General features: G+C 35.5%; 2 protein-coding genes across 2 annotated transcripts; both read left to right on the top strand.

Annotated features, from left to right (window-relative positions):
* The first annotated feature begins 1,591 nt into the window (after positions 1 to 1,591).
* Positions 1,592 to 5,647, top strand: krt18b (keratin 18b). The gene is made up of 7 exons (XM_073852022.1): positions 1,592 to 2,099; positions 3,656 to 3,738; positions 3,940 to 4,096; positions 4,617 to 4,781; positions 4,862 to 4,987; positions 5,101 to 5,321; positions 5,407 to 5,647. The coding sequence occupies exons 1-7, from the start codon at positions 1,659 to 1,661 to the stop codon at positions 5,435 to 5,437; spliced, it is 1,224 nt and encodes a 407-aa protein (XP_073708123.1). The 5' UTR covers positions 1,592 to 1,658; the 3' UTR covers positions 5,438 to 5,647.
* A 3,672-nt stretch (positions 5,648 to 9,319) lies between these two features.
* LOC141347484 (fidgetin-like protein 2) lies at positions 9,320 to 14,713 on the top strand. Its single transcript, XM_073852501.1, has 2 exons — positions 9,320 to 9,418; positions 12,304 to 14,713. Exon 2 carries the CDS (start codon positions 12,312 to 12,314, stop codon positions 13,143 to 13,145), a length of 834 nt encoding a protein of 277 aa, XP_073708602.1. The 5' UTR covers positions 9,320 to 9,418; positions 12,304 to 12,311; the 3' UTR covers positions 13,146 to 14,713.
* The last annotated feature ends 5,362 nt before the right edge of the window (positions 14,714 to 20,075 follow it).

Consider the following 20,075-nt stretch of genomic DNA (forward strand, 5'->3'; position numbering starts at 1 on the left):
AGAAATAAAAATATTAAAATATTTTTACTATTTAAGAGTTGTTTTCTATTTGAATATTTTTTAAAATGTAATTCATTCCTGTGATTTCAAAGCTGAATTTTAAGCATCATACTCCAGTCACATGACCCTTCCGAAATCATTGTTAATACTCTGATTTGCTGCTCAAAAACATTTATCATTAAATTATGTTGAAAACAGCTGAGTCTAATTTTTCAGGTTTCTTTGATGAATAGGAAGTTCAGAAGAACATCATGTATCTTAGACAGAAATATTTTTAACATTATAAATGTCTTTATCATCACTTTTGATATAAAGCATCCTTGCTAAATAAAAGTATTACCCCCCCTCCCCTCCAAAAAAAAGAGTTTTGAATGGTATAGTGTATAATGATACAAAAGTTTTTTTTATTTCAGATATCTTTCTATTCATCAATGAATCATGAAAAAAAAAGTTACTCAACTGTTTTAAATATTGATAATATATATATTTTTTCTTGAACAGCAAATCGGCATATTAGAATGATTTCTGAAGGATTATGTGACACTGAAGACTGGAGTAATGATGCTGAAAAGTTAGCTTTGATCACAGGAATACAATACATTTTAAAATATATTCATATGAAAATCGTTATTTTAAAGAGTAAAAATATTTCAAAAGTTTTCTGTTTTTGCTGTACTTAAAAAATACAGGCTTGGTGAGCAGAAGATGACAAGAGAAATCATCAAGAAAATTTCAACTTTTTTCAACTAACTTTTTACCAAACATTGTACAGTTTAAACCTGGTATAAACTCACTGAACTTTAAACATTAACACATTATCTTATCACCCTTTTTTATACAACTCCTAATATTTATCAAAGTTTTTAATCACATATTTGGACAGTTATATAATTTTGAGCAAGACCTTAAAAGGCCAAAAGCAAGGGAGACTATTTGTATCACTGCAGTTTGCAAAAACATCCCAGTGAAGTGGTTTAGATGCCTTAAAGGGATATGTCAAACAAAAATTTAAATTCTCATGTTGTTCTAAAGCTAAATGATTTTCTTTCTTTTGTGGAACATAAAGATATTTTTTAAACAGTAAAAAAAAAAAAAAATAGAACTATCTCTTTAAGGATCTAAAGTTTAAAAAAGTTTCAACGTAGTTCACAAGGGGTCTTGGGAAAATGCACACATAGGTGTAGCCTGTCCCAAAGGTCCTTGATTAAAATCATAAACCATTGTTTTCTTTCTCAGGCCCTGTTACTCTTATTTAGATGTGTTATTTAAGCTTTCACTGAAGCATTGTGGGACTGAAATCACATAATGTGCCTGAGCTCAGGGCTGTATCTCATTGCAGTACATATATATGGCCAAATGAGCTTAGGGATTGGGTTCAGATAGAGGGAGGCAGAGGAGAGAATCTGAGGCAGAAAAGGGGGGAGAAAGGATGTGGGAAGGGCGTTAGAGATCACTGAAAAAACCGAAGGGAAAAAACGGACCATGTGGGCAGGGTCTTAGCTGGTCAGTGTGCGTGTGTGCCTGTGAGTCAGAGAGAGAAAAGGAGGAACAGAAAGAGTTTGGTGGGGGTATAAAAGCCTCACAGTCCTCTTCCTGTAGCACTCGTGCACAACTCATTTTTCGTGCTGCCAGTACTTCCTTCCTCCACCACCACCATCATGAGCTTCTACGCACCTCAGGCCTCTCACATCTCCTTCACCCGCTCTGTGCCCGTAAACCGTGCCGCTAGTACGTATGGCGGGGCAGGTGGATATGGCACCAGGATCTCATCTGCCTCTTCAATGTCTCTCCGTTCTGCTCCTAGAAGTGGAGGCATTTCTTCTTCCACGGCCTTCAAAGTGAGCTCCGCCGGCATGGGTGCCGGAGCAGGGGGCTCCTTCATGGCAAGCTCTACCTCCACAGGGTCCATCATGGGCAATGAAAAAGGCCACATGCAGAATTTGAACGACCGTTTGGCCACTTACCTGGAAACGGTGCGACGCCTGGAGCAGGACAACAGCAAACTGGAGATGAAGATCAGAGAGGCCCTGGAGAAAGGAGGACCAGAAACACGCGACTACAGCAAGTACAACGCAATCCTAGATGACCTGAGGAAGAAGGTTAGAGACATTGTTGAGTTTATATGCTTTGTCTGAGTGTGTGTTTTCCTTTCGGTGGGGGTTCAAGCTGCAAAAAGAAGCTTTTGAGAGTTTACAAGAGTTACTTATGTTAGGAGGAGGAGGAGATACCAGATGTTTTTAATTATAGCAACCAAGCTGAAAAGAAAAAGCAAAACCAAGAATTAAAGTAAATGTTTTGCAAAAGCAGAAAAGAGCAATTTTATGTATTTATTTCAACAGAACACAAAGTTTAAAAGTTAGTTTATACTAGTTAGTTTACTACTTTATACTGTAGTGTACTGAGAAAAAAAGCTAAATTATGCTATGCTTAATATAATATAATATAAAGAGAAACTTGAATAAAATCTATTTAGCACAATTTTTAGTCGTTAAACTCATCCTAAACTATGTTAAAAACTTTTTGGGTTTCTTTGACACCAAAACCCAAGTATTTTTAAGTTTTAAGAAAATCTTTAAAAAAATCAAAAATGTTTTTGCAACGTTCATGAGAACTCTTCAGTGAAATAAAAATGCATGATCAGATTTCTGCACATCTCAATGGAGGGTGTGGCACACGCCCTGTTCTCTCTCTCTCCTCTTTCTTTTGTGCTTGTTCTGCTTTTCTCTATATCTAATCTGGTTATGACTGAGGGAATTCCTCAAAACCCTCCACATTTGGTTTTGAAATTAGTGCAGCCATGACAACGGTCAACACAAATAAAACATTCACAATCATTTCGAAAAGAATGCTTGACGGACTACAGCCAGATGAAACTTCCTACAGAGTTTCTGACTTGAGTCATAATGCAAAACAGATGTGGGATAAGCCATCGCACACACGCACACATGCACCCACATAGCCACAATGGCCCACTCTCGCACACAACAAAAATGCGAAAAGAAGAACTCCATCATTTATAACAGATGTGGTTGAGTCATTACATAACATTTATAGTTCCAAAATGTCTAATCTTTGCTTTAATTCCAGTTGTAAAATGGCAAAGCAGAAAACTTAGCCAATAAAAAGGCTCCAAACAAAAAAAGAATGCTAACTATATGTATTATTTAGGACAGTTTTACTACCAATATTATGAAATTTCAGACAGCCAGGTCTGGTGAGCAGAAGCACATGATAATGAGACCGGCTTCCGCTTTCACGAGTGCAGGATGTGGCAAATTTGGTATGAGAGTTGTTTGATCATTCCTTTCATTTAAATGTTTTGCACTACACACAAATTCTCTCTCATACAATACATCAAATAAAGCAATAAACCAGTCAAGTTTGACTAAAAACAACTCCTTTGGTCTCGTATTTTATAGTCTCGCTCAATCAGATCGTTCTCCAGAAAGTTAATACAAAGTAAAATTCAAAATCTGATTCCAAGTAATTCGTCAATGAGATAAGAACTCATATGCTTGAACCTCAATCCAATAATGCTGTAATTAAAACCATCTGACAAATCGTATCTTTTGTAGAGTCGCTAGAGGAAAAAAAGCTGAATGGATGACAAAAACAGGTTTTGTTTGGTGAAATATGTGCTTTGTTTTGCCTGTAGGTGTTTGATGCCACTTTGGACAATGCTCGGTTTGTTCTGCAGATTGACAACGCTCGTCTGGCTGTGGATGACTTCAGAGTCAAGTCAGTTTTTCATTGCACCACACCACAAGTATTTTAAAAATGTGTCTTATAACTTGGTATTTAAGGAACATGCTTTTGAAAATCTGGTCATTTTTAGATAAAAAAATAAGACACATCTTCAGCTTGACAGATGCATGATGGAGAATTGTTGATAACATATATTAGTGCATTACTTGAAAGACTATTTTGTCTGTGTTATAGGTTTGAGAATGAGATGGCCATCAGGCAGTCCGTGGAAGGGGATATTGCAGGTCTGAAGAAGGTCATTGATGACACCAACGTTGGCCGCCTGAATGTGGAGGGTGAAATTGAGTCATTGAAGGAAGAGCTTCTTTTCCTCAAGAAAAACCATGAAAATGTAAACAACCATTACATAAGAACCACTTAACACTAATTGCAATAGGTTCACACACAGAATGAGATTCTCACATCACTGAATAAGCTTAAGAACCTCCATGATTTCATCTGATGAGCACAGTTTTCTTTCCTGTGTTGATGTATTATTTTATTGACATAGAAATTTGGAAGAAAATTCAAATAGGCTTTAGCTTTGTCTCAGCCAATGACCACAGTTTAAGGGAGGAGCTAATTTTGGAGAGAATTTGATTGGACAAAAATCTTTGACAGAATCAAAATGCGTGAAAAGCCTCCATAATATTGAAAGGTACCCACTTTTTTCTTCAATGCGAAAGTAAGCCTATGAGTAGGACGTCTGGTTTATTATCTGCTATAGGCCACTAATGAGAAGAATAACACAATTAATGCTCTTAATTAAGATAATACATTAAAATAATATGGTACGTTTTTACAGGGGGAAAAAATATGGATAATATCATACTCTAAATGTCTCAGACTTCTTTTCTTCTCAACTCTGATAGGAAGTCGGGGAGCTACGAAGCCAGATCGCCCAGTCAGGTGTTCAGGTGGATGTTGATGCACCGAAGGGGCAAGATATGTCTCAAGTAATGGAAGAAATGAGGGCTAACTATGAAAAATTGGCACTTAAAAATGCAGAGGAACTCAAAATGTGGCACGAATCCCAGGTACAGTACCGCTGACCAAGACATGTCAGTAACTGAACGCAAATTCCTCCAGGCAAATCTAACCAACTCTTTCTTCTCAGATTTCAGAAGTTCAGGTACAGGTGGCTCAGAACACAGAGGCATTACAAGGCGCGCAGATGGAGATAAACGACCTACGGCGACAGATTCAAACATTAGAAATAGAGCTTGCATCCCAACAAAGCCTGGTAATGTACACATGCACACTATAGTATGAACATTTTAGATTTCAGATATCATTGTTGCTCTTGTAATAAAATTAGAAGTTGAAAATATCTGATGAAACTACCAAACTTTCCAGAAAGCGTCGCTTGAGGACACGCTGCGGAACACAGAGCTACGCTCAAATGCAGAGATGGAGAAGTTCAACAACGTTTTACTGCAGCTTGAGGCTGAGCTATCACAGCTGAGGTCAAATATCACAGAGCAGGGTCAGGAATATGAAGCCCTGCTTAATATGAAGATGAAACTGGAAGCAGAGATCAGCACTTACAAGCAACTTCTAGATGGGGGAGACTTTAAGTAAGGCTTATAAAAAAACTTTAGTTGTTGTGTTTTACAGTGTATGATATATATATACTGATACTACTTTCTCTTTGTTGTTAAGGCTCCTGGATGCACTAGATGGCCGAGAGTGATAGCCTATTAAAGATGGCAATATTAAAGAGCAGACCACAAATGAAATGTGAAGAGAAATGTGAACTTCTCCTCCCAGTCAAAGCAACAATGAAATAAAAACATGCTTTCTACGTGAAATTTGGAGTCAAACATTTTGCTGCTCATTATTCTGTCTTCAGGCAGGACAAATTCATTGTGTACACACATTTTAAAATAAACTATCAAAAAGGTGATTGGCTCTTTTAAGGCACAACTTCAATTCCTACCATATTTAGCATAATTGCTCCAGTTTGTGTTATAGGAGTGATCCATTTAATAAGTCAGCTGTTGGACTAACACTAAGACAAGATACAAAAAGAAGACATTTGATAAACCACCTCTGAAATAATAGGTACAGATGTTTTAGTTGCCAATGCTTTTAACTTCTACATACAAGATACTATAGCATTAAATGTAGCTATTTGAAGAGCTGTGAAAAAAAATATTACTACAAATCCAAATGAATTCTAGTCTATCAAACATTTAACTTAATCAATAAGAAATGAAACCGTATAGTGTGTTCACGGCACGTCATCAATCGGTCACATTGGCGGCACTGAATGTAAACAATACCACTGAACTGAACAAAACTCACATATTTTGCAGATTACTGCTGCTGAAAATGTTCAATTATTGTCATGTCTTGAGCTGTACTAATCGGTCGGACCGGGAAAAACATTTGGAGTACTACAGACTGCCAAGTTATAACAAATCAAGGAAAAGAGTGCAAAAACTGTCTGAGGAAAGGCGTTTGTGGTTGGCCAAACTGAACCAGGATTTCCAGGGCAAGAATCTTGACAACATTTGTGTTTGGTCTTATCATTTCCGGTCAGGTAGGTGAAATATTAGGCTAATCTCTTAATTAATATCGCTTGTACTTATCCTTACCACCTATTAACTTTAGTTTGTCAAAATATTGTGCCCTTTCCTGCTTACGAAGTCCTTCCCTATATGATTTAGCAGCTTCCACACCTTTTTCTGTTATTCAGACAGCATAAATTAGCAGAACAAAGTATTCAGTACATTAATCATGCAATCCATGCTTATGCTTATGCTTATGCTTATTGCTAATATGGCCACACATCTGGGTAACTGACCAAATCGTGACATAAGTGCAAACCCTCTATTATTGATATCTGATATCATGCTGCACTGTTAGCTATTTTTCCTAAGACAATGAAGCATAGATAAATCTGGAAAAGTCACTGGGATTTTTTTACTTGACTTCCGCACAATAAGCTAATGCCATGATAGCTAATTAGCTTGCTGGAGATCCATTGCTTGGGCACTGTAAGCCTCCAACTAAACAGATTAGCAGCGAAGCTTATTAAGTGGATTGATTCTGAGTTTCCAAACCAGATTCAAATAAAGCTTTGCAAAAAAAAAAAAAAAAAAAAGCTACATAAGTAGCATTTCTAATTCTAATAAACAAGCTTTGATAACAGGAAAGGAAAAAAGGAATTTTAAAATATAATATCAAGAATAATAGTCATTGGGACTAAAGGTTTTTAACTAAACCACATATTTTGTAACACATTCTGACACTAAAACATTCCGAAAGTACAAGCAATTTTACAGCAACAGCTAAGCTTTAACTAAGCTAATCACAGCAACAACTAGAGTGTGTTTAAACTATGAGATTTTTGGGACAGTTATGCCAAATGAATCTAAATCACTCATAAATCACTCAAAATACTGTTAACTGACATGTTTTAATGGCTAAGGTATATTGATAATGGTATATTACTATAGAAGTCTATAACACCTGAAGAAAAGCTGCATTCTCATTCATCTCAATGGCAGTTGCAATCTTATTTTTGCTGTAAGAGTGGGTGTGGCCATTGGTTAATTCTATGGGTCTGGCTTCCAGTCTTATCCATGTCCAGCTACTTTTAGCTGCTCATTTTGCTGCTATGAATTGGAGTGTCTTAACATATTATTTTAATGTATTACCTTAATTATGAACACACTGGTTTGTAGTGCAAAAAGTTTTACCGTTTACTGCACGTTGTTATTCTTCTGGTTAATTCCCTAGCGGCTAATAAACTGGAAATCTTGCCCCATTGGAGAGTAACGTGGATAGGAATATTTGTCATTTGACTAATCGCCTGTCAAGGGTAATAGAGAAATAGAGAAAGTGTAAAATTGTAAAAAAAAAAAAAAAAAAAAAAAGTGTATTGAAACAAACTTAAAAAAAAAAATAAAATAAAAAATAAATAAATGTGAGGACGTCTCCTGGACAAGAACAATATTGCTGCACAACCTAATATCGCTGTACATTTGACATACTGAAATAGAGAGCAGCAGTGTTAAAAAAAATATGAAAATACATATGAAATCAGTAGTTTGTTAAATTTAACAATGAAGAACATTTTTTTTTCAAGCTGTCCAAGGTAATGACATGAATGGCCTATTTCTCTGCTTTGAGTGATTATAGTGTTCCACAAAAAACATCCAAAACTTCTATAATATGCGACCCTGGACCACAAAACCAGTTTTAAGTTGCACGGGTATATTTGGAGCAATAACCAAAAATACATTGTATGGGTCAAAATGAATCTAATTTTCAAAAAATTTACCCTTATGACTGGTTTTGTGGTCCAGGGTCACATATGAGCATTTCTAAGAAGAGTTTGAAAAACATTTCTACAGCAGAAAATTTCACGGTAATTAAGAATAACTTCTCTGTGACTTTCTGAAGTCTTTCTGTGACTCAGATTGCCTGCTGGTCAAGTCTCTCTGGGCAAGATTGACATAACGGCTGTTCAAACATACACAATGACATGCACAAATGCTACCAGACCAACAGGAATCACATTCACATATGTTAAGATTTTCTGTGTGTGTGTGTGTGTGTGTGTGTGTGTGTGTGTGTGTGTTGTTTTTTTTTTTTTTTTTTTTTGCAACAACAGGAAAACTCATGCAAAAAATATGGTAAAGGATGCAAATGGATTCATTATTGATTATATGAAGGCATTTTGAATGAGGGGAAGGGAGAGCTTCTTCAGTGCTCATTTATGTGAAAAAACTCCTCTTTGCATTCCAGGGATCTTCAACACTCCTGCACAAGTATTACAGCCAACAGCACCCTCAGCTGTTTACTGGATAGAAGTTATATTTTGATACCCAGATTACTTTTATCCCCCAAAAACAATGTTGCCAAATATGCAACAGAAACGCAGACTAAAAATTAAGTTATTGCATTATAGACTATAATAATATTAATTGAAACAAATGCCATTTGTGTGGATAAAACTGTAACCAACACTGTTATTTAACAGTAAAATCCTCAATCTCTCTCTCCCTCTCTGCTTAAATACTTTCAACAAAAAGGGAGGGCAGGGGGAGGGGAGGATTTAGGTGGGGGAGGGGCTGTGCATGCGGGCTGTTGTCACAGGGACAGAGGGAGGTAGTGCAGAGTTGGATAGAAGAAAAAAGAAGAGGCAAGAGACAAAAAAAAGAGTGTGAGAGGCATGGCAGCGTAAAGCTTGGAATTTACTTACAACTCCTAGAGTGCAATGAAGATTCACAGAGAAGGACTGGTATGTTTTGCAATGCATGTGAAATGCAATGACAGTATAATTTGTTCATATTTTAATTAAAATCACTCTGTCTTCATCTCTGCCTCTAATGATCTGTTTAAATGCAAGTGAATAGCTTTTGCATGTGATGCTAAAGTTTGCATGTTAGGTTAAAGAGAATGAGAGAGAGAAATCATTTTGCTTGCACATGCATAATAATGTTAATTGTGTCTACTGGTTTGGTTAGTGTTGGTATGTGGAATCTTAAAATGGTGAAATTTTCATTTTAAGAAAGTGTGACAACATGCAAGGTGAAGTAATAATTTATCTCTTTTTCCTTTAGGTGTTTACAAGCTATGGTAGAAAGATTTTTGCACACCAATAGCATATACAGTCAACTAACATAACACGCTGATACAGAATTCCGGTTAAAACAGCATGGTAAGTTAATGCACAATGTAAAACATGTATATTTATTAGATGTGGGTGTAGATGTGTGTAAATGTTGGATACAATTCTGCTGAAAAGTGTGCGTTCATCCTCAGCCAGAGAGAGTAATGACTTTACCAGCTGTTTCTTTGCTCTCATCTCATAATCCTTTTCACAATCATAGGAAGGATAAGAAGTCCCGAATATACATTTTTTACTCTTTTAAAAAAAAAAAATAATAATAATAAATAAAATATATATAGTGTGTTTATATTTAAATTTTAAATTACATGGTGGCTAGCATTTAAACAAAGATCATTTGTAGTTCAAAGAAATATGCAATATTATGAATAAATAATTTAGCATTGCAGATATTTGGCTGTGTGTTAAAAAAAGTCTTTTTATGATGTCCAACCTGAAGTGTGTGTGTGTGCGTGTGTGTAGAGGATGTGCTTTGTAAATAGATCCCAGGCTGAATTCTTAGCATTCCGGGTGCAGCCATATTTATGGACGGGATCCTGTCTCTTCAGTGGAAGATCTAGGAAGTGTGTGAATTGGAGGGAAGCACCATAATATAAATAAAGCAGATTCATATATAGAAAACATTGCATTGAATATTCTTAAATGAACAAGAGTATTTGTGTTTAGCAAGGAATCTCAATTCTCTAGATCGCTGGCCAATACGTTAATGTCCATTTATAGTTGTTTAGAATGCTCTTAAGCTTTATGTGCTGTCAGATTCTTACACTCTCTAGAACTTTGTTCTAATCTGTCGATTCTAATCTGCCTTCATCTTCCAGAAGGCACATGAAAATAGACACATGCGGATATATAAATATAACTGGTTGTAAATCCAGCATTCGGTCGCTCATTTAATTTGTCCTACACTCATCAAAATGTGTGAGGATGATGAGCGCAATGTTACTGAGATTACATTAGCACAGATTAAGATGCAAAGAATAGATCACATCTTGTCAAGATTACTAAGCGGCTCCATATGGTGAATTCTTGTTGCAGTCCAGTTGTGAAGTGGAAGAGGTTTCACCTCCAGCACCACTAAATCACATGATGTTGCTAATATTTTTTATTTCTGTGGGAGAAACAATGCACAAGAGGTATTTAAATAGACAGTTTACTCGAAAAATTTAAATTCTGTCATCATTCATTGAGTGAATGATTGAATGATGAATAAAAAAGCAATACTAACATCATGCTAAAACTGTCCCTTTTTAATATCAAATTTGTGTTCTTTTTTTCAACAAGGAATAAAAAGTAATAGTAACATCATATTGAAAATTATGTTGAAATTTAAATTTTTAGTAAATTGTTCCTTGAAATACTTATTATAATTATTAATTATTTCATTTATTCATTATTTTTTAACAAGGAATAAAAAGTTTTAAGTGGACTGCCCCTTAATAACTCAACTTAATAATAATAACTGCAATATTTCTCAACAAACTTTCCCTTTAAATACCTTTTTTTGATTGTTTGTTTGCGTTGTTTTTCAACAAGGAATAAAAAGTAAAAGTAACATTATGTATAATATTCAAAATTTGAATTTTGAGTTAACTGTCCCTTGAAATACCTTTTTTGCATTATTTTTCAACAAGGAATAAAGTGTAATAGTAACATATAGAATTTTCAAGTTTTTTAATTTGTGGATGAACGATCTCTTTAAATACCTCCTCCAATTATCTTGTGAATTACTTTTCAAAATAATACAATAAAACATTGAATAAAAAATAATATAGTAGTAACATCATGTAGAATTTTCAGATTTTTTTTTTTGTTAAACTTTTCTATTAAATAAACTACCAGTCAAAAATGTTTGAACATTAAGATTTTTAATGTTTTTTTTTATTTACTCCAAAGTACAGCAAATACAGTAAATTTTTTACATATTTAAAATAACTTTTCTATTTAAATATATTTTAAAATGTAATTTATTCCTGATGATTTTTGCATCATTATTACAGTCACCTAATCCTTCAGAAATCATTCTAATATTCTGATTTGCTGCTCAAAAAACATTTATTATTATTATTTTGTTAAAAACAGCAGAGTAGAATTTTTCAGGTTCCTTTGTTGAATAGAAAGTTCAGAAGAACAGCATTTATCTGAAATAGAAATCTTTTGTAACATTATAAATATCTTTATCATCACTTTTAATAATTTTAAAGCATCCTTGCTAAATAAAAGTATTAATTTCTATAATTAATTATAAAAAATTATACTGACTCCAAGCTTTTGAATGGTATAGTGTATAATGTTACAAAAGCTTTTTATTTCAGATAAACGCTCTTTGGATCTTTCTATTCATCAGAGAATCCTGAAAAATCTACTCAGCTGTTTTGAATATTGATAATAACAATAATAATAAATGTTTCTTGAACAGCAAATCAGCATATTAGAATGATTTCTGAAGGATCATGTGACATTGAAGACTTAATCGTAATCATGCTGAAAATTTAGCTTTGATCAGAAATAAACGACATTTTAAAATATATTCAAATAAAAAACTATTATTTTAAATAGTAAAAATATTACACAATATTACTGCCTTTGCTGTATTTGGATCAAATAAATGCAGGCTTGGTGAACAGAAGAGAATTCTTAAAAAAAACATAAAAAAATCTGGTAGTGTACCTCCCTTTTGCATTTTTTTTTCAGTGAAGTAAACATTTATAGTAAAATTATGCAATGTTTTTCAAAAAAATGTTTGTTGTTGTTTTGTTTTTTGGTGATCTATCCCTCTTAATATCTACTTTGTTTTAACTTCTCAACAAGGAATAAAAAATAACATCAGTAACATCATGTATTTCTAATTTCTCCATATAGAATTTACTGAATGCTTATTTTTGTGTAGACATATCTTTATCATTTTGCATTTCCAGGTGTAGCAATGATGCAGTGGTCATCTGAGTGGGCGGAGCAACACTATGATGTCTCCTCCACCACATCACCTCCAGTACACCCTAAGCCCCTCCCATTTCCACAGCCCAGTCGCCCTGCGTTCTCAGGCTACACCGACGACATCAGTGCCCTCAGTGCCTCTAGCTTATTAAAACGCTATGCTGAGAGGTATTCCTTCAACTCGGCCTTACCAGAACATGGGAGTTTCCTGAGAAGTGAGCAGCACCAGGAGCCATGGCCTGGGGGGTACAGCACAGACGGGCCTCCTGGTTTAGACCCACTAAAAGGGAGCGGAAGTGAGCTTTCAGAACAGCAGTACAGCGGTGCTCCCACATCTCAGGATTACCCATCATCCTACAGCAGCCAACATCTGCTGCCTAAACCATCCTATCTTCCATCGCCAGCGTTTGCCTTGCCGTCTGCATACCTGCCACCTGCACCAGGCTACGCTTATCCCCAACAATGCGGTCTGAGTGCTAGTTACCCTCACAGCACCCCGGCACTGCTGCCCTCGGGTCTACACACCCCCACACCTCTTCACAGCAGCCATGCTGCTGCTGAACTTCCACGCAACAGGAAGATCGGCTTTGACCAGTCCAAAACTGCCAGAGTGTCACCTTACACAATCAGGGACAAGACCGAACGTCAAAACAGCGACAGTGCTGGAAATGTCAACGAAAGTTGTGGGACGGACCTCCAGAGCTACAGGTCGGACAGACTTTCCACTCAGTCCGATCTTGAGGCAGACTCTGTGGGTAAGACCAGTCTACGCCCTCTGGAGACACGCTCTTATGGAGGTCCTGGACAGTACACATATCCCTGAGTCTACTTAATGTAGTCACACGATACTTTTTATACATGTTTATAGCAATACTTGAACGTATCAAACATCAGGGAAAATATGTGACCCTGGACCACAAAACCAGTCTTAAGTCGCACAGGTATATTTGTAGCAATAGCCTGTGGGTCAAAATTCTTAATTTTTCTTTTATGCCAAAAATCATTAGGGTATTAAGTAAAGATCATGTTCCATGAAAATATGTTGTAAATTTCTTACCATAAATATATCAAAACTTCATTTTTGATCAGTATATATGGATTGCTAAGAACATCATTTGGAGAACTTTAAAGGCGATTTTCTCAAATTTTTTGCATGCTCAGATTCCAGCTTTTCAAATAGTTGTATCTTGGCCAAATATTGTCCGATATTATTAGAAAATCTCAATTTTAAAAAATTGACCCTTCTGACTGGTTTTGTGGTCCAGGGTCACATATTATTACGGATGAAACCGTTTACAGTTGTCTCTCTTATGCACATTATCATTTTTTCTGACTGCAGCTTTAATGAGACCTGTAGCACAGACACTCTTTTGTATCCTTGAAATCACTCTTTCTTTTTTATCCTCTTCCTTTCCTCTTTTACGCTCTCTCTCTCTCTCTCTATATATATATAATTATGTTGTGCAGTGAAGCACATTATGGTGGCAAGTACTAATCCACTGCTTCAATCAATGAAATCCAAGCCAAAGAAAGACTGAAAGAGAGGAATGGAAAAGAAAAGAGAAAGATTTTTTTAAATGCATAAAAATGAAGCCTGTATTGTAACTCAGAGCATGCATATGAAAGTTTCATACGTCATGTTCAATGCAAGGTTTTCATCCATTTTGGTAAGGTCATGAATGTTCTTCAACACTGAAATCAGATAAAAAAAATACTCTTTTTTTTTTAAAGGAATATTATGTAAGTTTCCTCTATAAACTTTGAATGTAAAGCTGATTTCCCTCAGGAATTGTGAATGAAGCCATACTTAATGTTTATCTATACAGTTTTTGAGTTTGACAGATGTTTTTGTCTTTTATTGTCTAGTTAGTGTAGTTTCTTTGCCATGTTCTTCTTTGAAATAAAAAAAATGTATTTGTAACCTTACAGTATTTCAATGATAAACAGAACACATAATATATCTGGCTTTTACAGGGCTACTGCAAAAAGGCTAAAAGGCTCTTCGCCGTCTTTTCCACTATTCACCTATTGTGACGTTTATTATGGAAACCCACAGAGCTGTCCCAGCCCCCTGAGTTGATCACTGGATGTGTTTTCCTCTGACCCGCTGACCCTTCTCTGTTTTAGTTTTAAATGAGGCATGTGAAAGAATAGATAGCTTTTGTTATGGGGAGGCAAGTGGGACATACACTGAAATGTACAAACTGAAATGAAAATGACAGTCTAGTTAATATTTAAATTTGAATTTTATGTTATGCAATATACGGGACAAAATCATGACTTAATACATGTACAATACGATCTACCTCACTGTTACAATTCTGTATGTTCAGAGTACGCAATTGTGTATTTCATGTCAAAATGTCTACCTCAAGTAAAAAATACACAAAATAAAAACTATTGTATCAATGCACCATTTGCTCTCTCTCTCTTTCTTTGTGTGTGTGTGTGTGTGTGTGTGTGTGTGTGTGTGTGTGTGTGTGTGTGTGTGTGTGTGTGTGTGTGTATCTGGCATGAAAGCCGAGATATCATTTCACTATCACTATCATTTAAAAGTTTGAGATTGGTACAATTTTTAAATGTTTTTTGAAAGCCTATATTGTCATCTTTAAAATCAATTTAATCCATCTTTGTTAAATAAAAGTATTAATTTCTTTTAAAAATAAACATTTTTGTATTGATATTAAAAAAAAGTTAATGTCTGCAGTCTTATTCAGATACACAGTGGTTTCATTATTACACAATCTGCTTCCGGCTTATACGGGCTTTACAGTAAACAGTATTTATGCTTGACTATGCTGTAGAACTGTATTTTCATAAGGGCCTGATGCACAGCTGGTGCCGTCAGGTCACCTTGTACCCTGTCCAGGATGACATTCACATATCATGGTCTTTAACTCCCAACAGAAATCACAACCTTATGGCTGTGCAGATGTATCTCTGTATAAGCTCTTTAATCACTTGATCTTTCAAGGAATAGGTCAAGGTGATTTTGTGTTCTTTTTCTTCTCTTTTTATATTTTTAATATCAATCCTTAATTGTGGTGCAATTTTACACACATTTATAATATTAGCAGTTATCATAGAGTATTATTATTTGTGTGTTGCCCTAGTGTGTTGCTCTAGTGGCAAACCCTTTAACCACATATTTTTCATACACCCTTAAACAATTATTATTATTAATAGATTTCACATTCTACTCATTTGGGATGTCCTTCCTTACCGCTCTCAAACTAGGCGCTAAACACAGATGCTGACTTTTGACTCTCCACTTCTTCCTTATTGTGACCCCCCACCCAAAACAGCTCCCTGCAGTCAATGTGCAGCAGAGTGTGACAGATGCTCTATTCTCTCCATCCACCCCCACCTCCCAGCACACACAGCCCTCAGTGCTTTGTTTTTCAGAAGTTTCAATACTGTCCTCGCCTCAGTGTGAGCCGTTTAATCTTAGACTGATGAGTCTTTCATCTTAGGGATCAACATCTTCTTGCAGCCTAAAACCATTTTTGAGACTGGTTCTTGGTCTGCAGATTGAAGCGACCTACTGTTTTATTTTTGTCGCACAGAAATTTTGTATTGATAATTGACAAAACCTTTTCTGAAAACATCTTTAGTAAATCTCTCCCAGCACTTCATACTCTCTTTCATATACCATGATTAAAAATAATCTACCATGTATATGTCTACTACACACACAGTGATAAATGGGACATATGTGTACATAGGCGCACAACTGGACATATCATTTAGAATATGCCAATATTTAGTAACTACAGAAGCTTTGTACATGTTATTGTTTGTGTGTCTTGAAGTTATTTGTCTCCTGATAGACAGATAGCATTCACTCACAGTTGCTCTCCCTCACACATTTAAAAGAATAATTCACAAAGAAATGAAAATTCTATTATCATTTACTCACCCTTTTGTCATTCCAGTGCAACACAAAAACGATAAACATATAAAGCTACTGTATATCATCAAATGTTTCCCAACATTTCTGCCCTTATAAGGCTCAAATATCCTTTCTAAAACAAAACAAATGTTGATCTTTTGATTTTTAGTCACATATTTAATACTTTTAATTGGGTGTGGTGCTGGGTAAAGAGCACTTAGTAAAGTGATTAAAAACTAAACTAGTCTTTGTGGTTTGGTAATTGTTAGTAATTTCTAATTAAACAAATTTCACGTCAAAATACCACAAAAAAATGTGATACTTGTTCTTTTACTCAGGCTATCTCTTTTTTTAACCACCAATTGGATGTATGACCATTTGGACTTTTGTTTTTAGTGATTCTTTCGGGGTGGTGTGAAGGAATGCTGTTCAACAGCCAACACAGCCTCAATTCATCATGATAAGAACACAGCAAGGGAACATACACAACCCCTATAATGACACCTAAAACAGAAACCTTAGGAACTGTTAGTCAGCACTCCTTACAAAGTCAATGTTGCGTGGAACCACCAACAGCACAGAACAGTGATTCCCAAACAGAGGATGTATACCAACAGACTTCATCTGGATCTAGGCAGTACTTTTAGATTATAATGTGGTTTTTAAATGAGCAGATTATACATTTCTCATCCTTATATTAGGCATGTGGAATTTTCCAGCTGTTATCATTTTCACTCTGCTTTTAATCATTGCTAAAGTACCGTTTTACATTTTTATTTATTTAGTATTTTTGCGCATTATGGTGCCAAAATAGTGAAAGAATAGTGAGAGCCTCAAAACAGCCTACATCGTTCAGTTGTTTAGCAACAACCAATTATTAACTGAACCTCCCTTTACTTATTAAATATTCATGAATTCTGAACACGTTTTGGCCTTTGAGGTAAAATGACGGACAACGCCTAAAGAGTGTAGAAGAGAGACAGACTTACCCTTACTTGGAGAAGCCCCTGTCTGCAGCCTGCAGATCGAGGCGGGGCTGAATTTGGGGCGGGGCTGCACGTGTCGCCCCGCCCACATGCCTTCTCATTGGTTGTAGGTAAATTAATAATGTCGAGATAACGTAACTCCCACAACTCATCTCATTGGTGGCAAATGACGTTGAAAACATTATGGAGTTAAGGGAAATGAAATAGCAGATAAAATAGCAAAGGAAGTTACTAAAAATAATCAAATTGATTTTACAGTTAGTATTAGTAGAACAGAAATTAAGAGTATTATTAAAAATAAATTAAAGAAACAATGGCAACAACAATGGGAAGAAAATAGGAAAGGACGATGGTTTCATAAGATTCAAAGGAGAGTGGGAGAAATAAGGTGTACAGGGAGGAATAGGCGAGAAGAGACAATAATATCAAGGCTTCGGTTTGGACACACGGGATTAAATAGATCATTACTGAAAATAGGTAAAATGGCACAGGGAAATGTAAATATTGCTGGCATGAAGAAATAGTGGAACACGTCATATTAGAGTGCAGGAAATATGAAACTGAAAGACAATTGACCTTATGCACGGAGCGTAATATGGAATTACCCATAACCAAAAGATGGCAGCAGAGGATTATTTGTTATGCAGCTGCCTTTTAAACTCCCTATATTTTTCAAGACGTCTTGCTTTTCGATTTATTATAAAATTACTAGTATAATAAATTGTAGTACTTTTACCGCCCTTAAGTATATAGTATAGCAAGTGCAGAAAATCATTAAGCTCACACACAAACAGCCTATAAGGGTGAATTATTTAAATACTAATATATAGTTCACTACAAATACATTAAATAATTATGGTATAATAATTAAATAATGCACCCAATATGAATCGATAGGAATATGAAATATTTTATAAAATTTAATAACTACATCTTTTAAGTTTTATCTTGAACTGTAAAATCTGTTGATCTATATATATATATATTTTAACCATACTTGTTACCGCTGTAGTTTTGTTACTCTAAATTTAGTCTGAATCATTTAAGATCTTCTTTGCCATCAGCTTGTCAGATGTTTGGTCCAGTTATTACTGTCGATATAGCAATATATCGCGCATATTTAGCCGATTTACTCTCCTATTTTTTTAAACTGGCATTTGTCATTCTTGAAACGGTATACATGGACACTTTTCTTCGATTGTGAGTGGATTATGTAGAGTACAGTTGACCAGAAATGCTTTAGCTGGTTTGACTAAATAAGTAATCCGATATGGTCAATTAATAGCGAAATTAGAAGAAATCAAAATATGTTTCAATTTAGTAGATATACTTCGGGAAGGGTCAACAGATTTTTATAGGGTGTTATTTCAATTTCTTAGAGAAATTAATGTATTTGAGCACAGAGGACCAGACTGCTGTTTCGCGTGTCATTAGACTGTGGGAGGGAGAATCAGAAATAACTGTGAACATTATTATCTTAAATAAATAACAGTGAAATTCATTTATGTGTCGTCATAATTCATTCATGTGTCATAAATGTTTGTAATTATAAACAACTCTGATGTTTAACAACCCTTTTCTATTTATTAATTTAATAGTGGACACTCTTGCTGAGAATTTTCCACATTTATGTATCTTATTAACAATTAAGACAATAATCAAAAAAGCTGTAAATAAACACCACTGGTTAACATTTTGATTTATAGTCACGGATTGCCAGAAATGAGATAACTAAACAGCGGAAAGATGTCTTGCTTGTAAATGTATGTAACCTTGGACCACAAACCAGTCATAAGCGTACGTTTTTCAAAAACTCAATTGAGATTTGTACACATCTTAAAGCTGAATAAATAAGCAAAGGATTCAGCGTTTATATAAAACGTATAATTCATAAGTATAGTTTCCAACTGCATTTCCTGTTTATCGTGGCAGCGACGTCAATCCATTTCACTAACCAATGAGATGAGTTGTGGGCGGGGCGACACTTGCATCCCCACCCCAGATTCAGCCCCGCCTCGATCTGCAGGCTGCAGACAGGTGCACTTGGGCTTATATTCCGAAATGTCTGTTCTGGAGCAGTGAGGAACAAGCCGTTTTTAAACAGGTTCGTCTGTGTTCAAATGTGGCCCTCCAGTCAATAGCCCCTTTCACACAGTAATACCAGTAAATTGCCATAAAATTACAGGAACGACTTCACCGGTAAATGAAAAAAATGCGCTGTTCACACTGACAATGATTTTCCGTCTTTTTTACGGCTAAAGCTGCGTCTGTCGTGTTGTGTTTGTAAACGTGGAAGGGTATTTGTTTTTAATGATGTTGTGTCAGATGAAGCTACTTTTAGCCCAGAGATATCATATTAGACAACTTACAACCGAACTACACAGAGCATACAATGCTGCGTTTGATTTACTTCGGACCGTCTGTGTTCCAGTAGACAAGTCAGAAAAAATGTAATGGAGTTAGCATTGTCATGTTAGCATCAGCAGTGTTAACAAAAATAGCATTAGGCCCACACTACATTTTGTAAAATGCAGGCACTCATACAGCAGCAGCATGTTCACAGATAGAGGTTGAGCAGCAATGAATGTATGACATAATAATGAATGACAGAAATATAACAGATGCTTCTGAAATATTACAGTATAGCTTTCACTATTAATTACATAAGGAGCAGCCATCTTGAATTCTCCACTTAGGGCTGAGCAAGGCGAAGGCAGGAACTCTAACTTGCCTGAACGTTCATTTGAAAAACCCTTCATGGAGCTCTGAATTTCCTATCTCTGATGACCAATCATAAATGCGCCATCTGCATCAGAATATTGATTATATATGATGAATATATGATTGACTCAGAGTAGAGCATGTTCTAAACTCG

Source organism: Garra rufa, chromosome 12, assembly GCF_049309525.1.
Source record: "Garra rufa chromosome 12, GarRuf1.0, whole genome shotgun sequence".
NCBI lineage: Eukaryota > Metazoa > Chordata > Actinopteri > Cypriniformes > Cyprinidae > Garra > Garra rufa.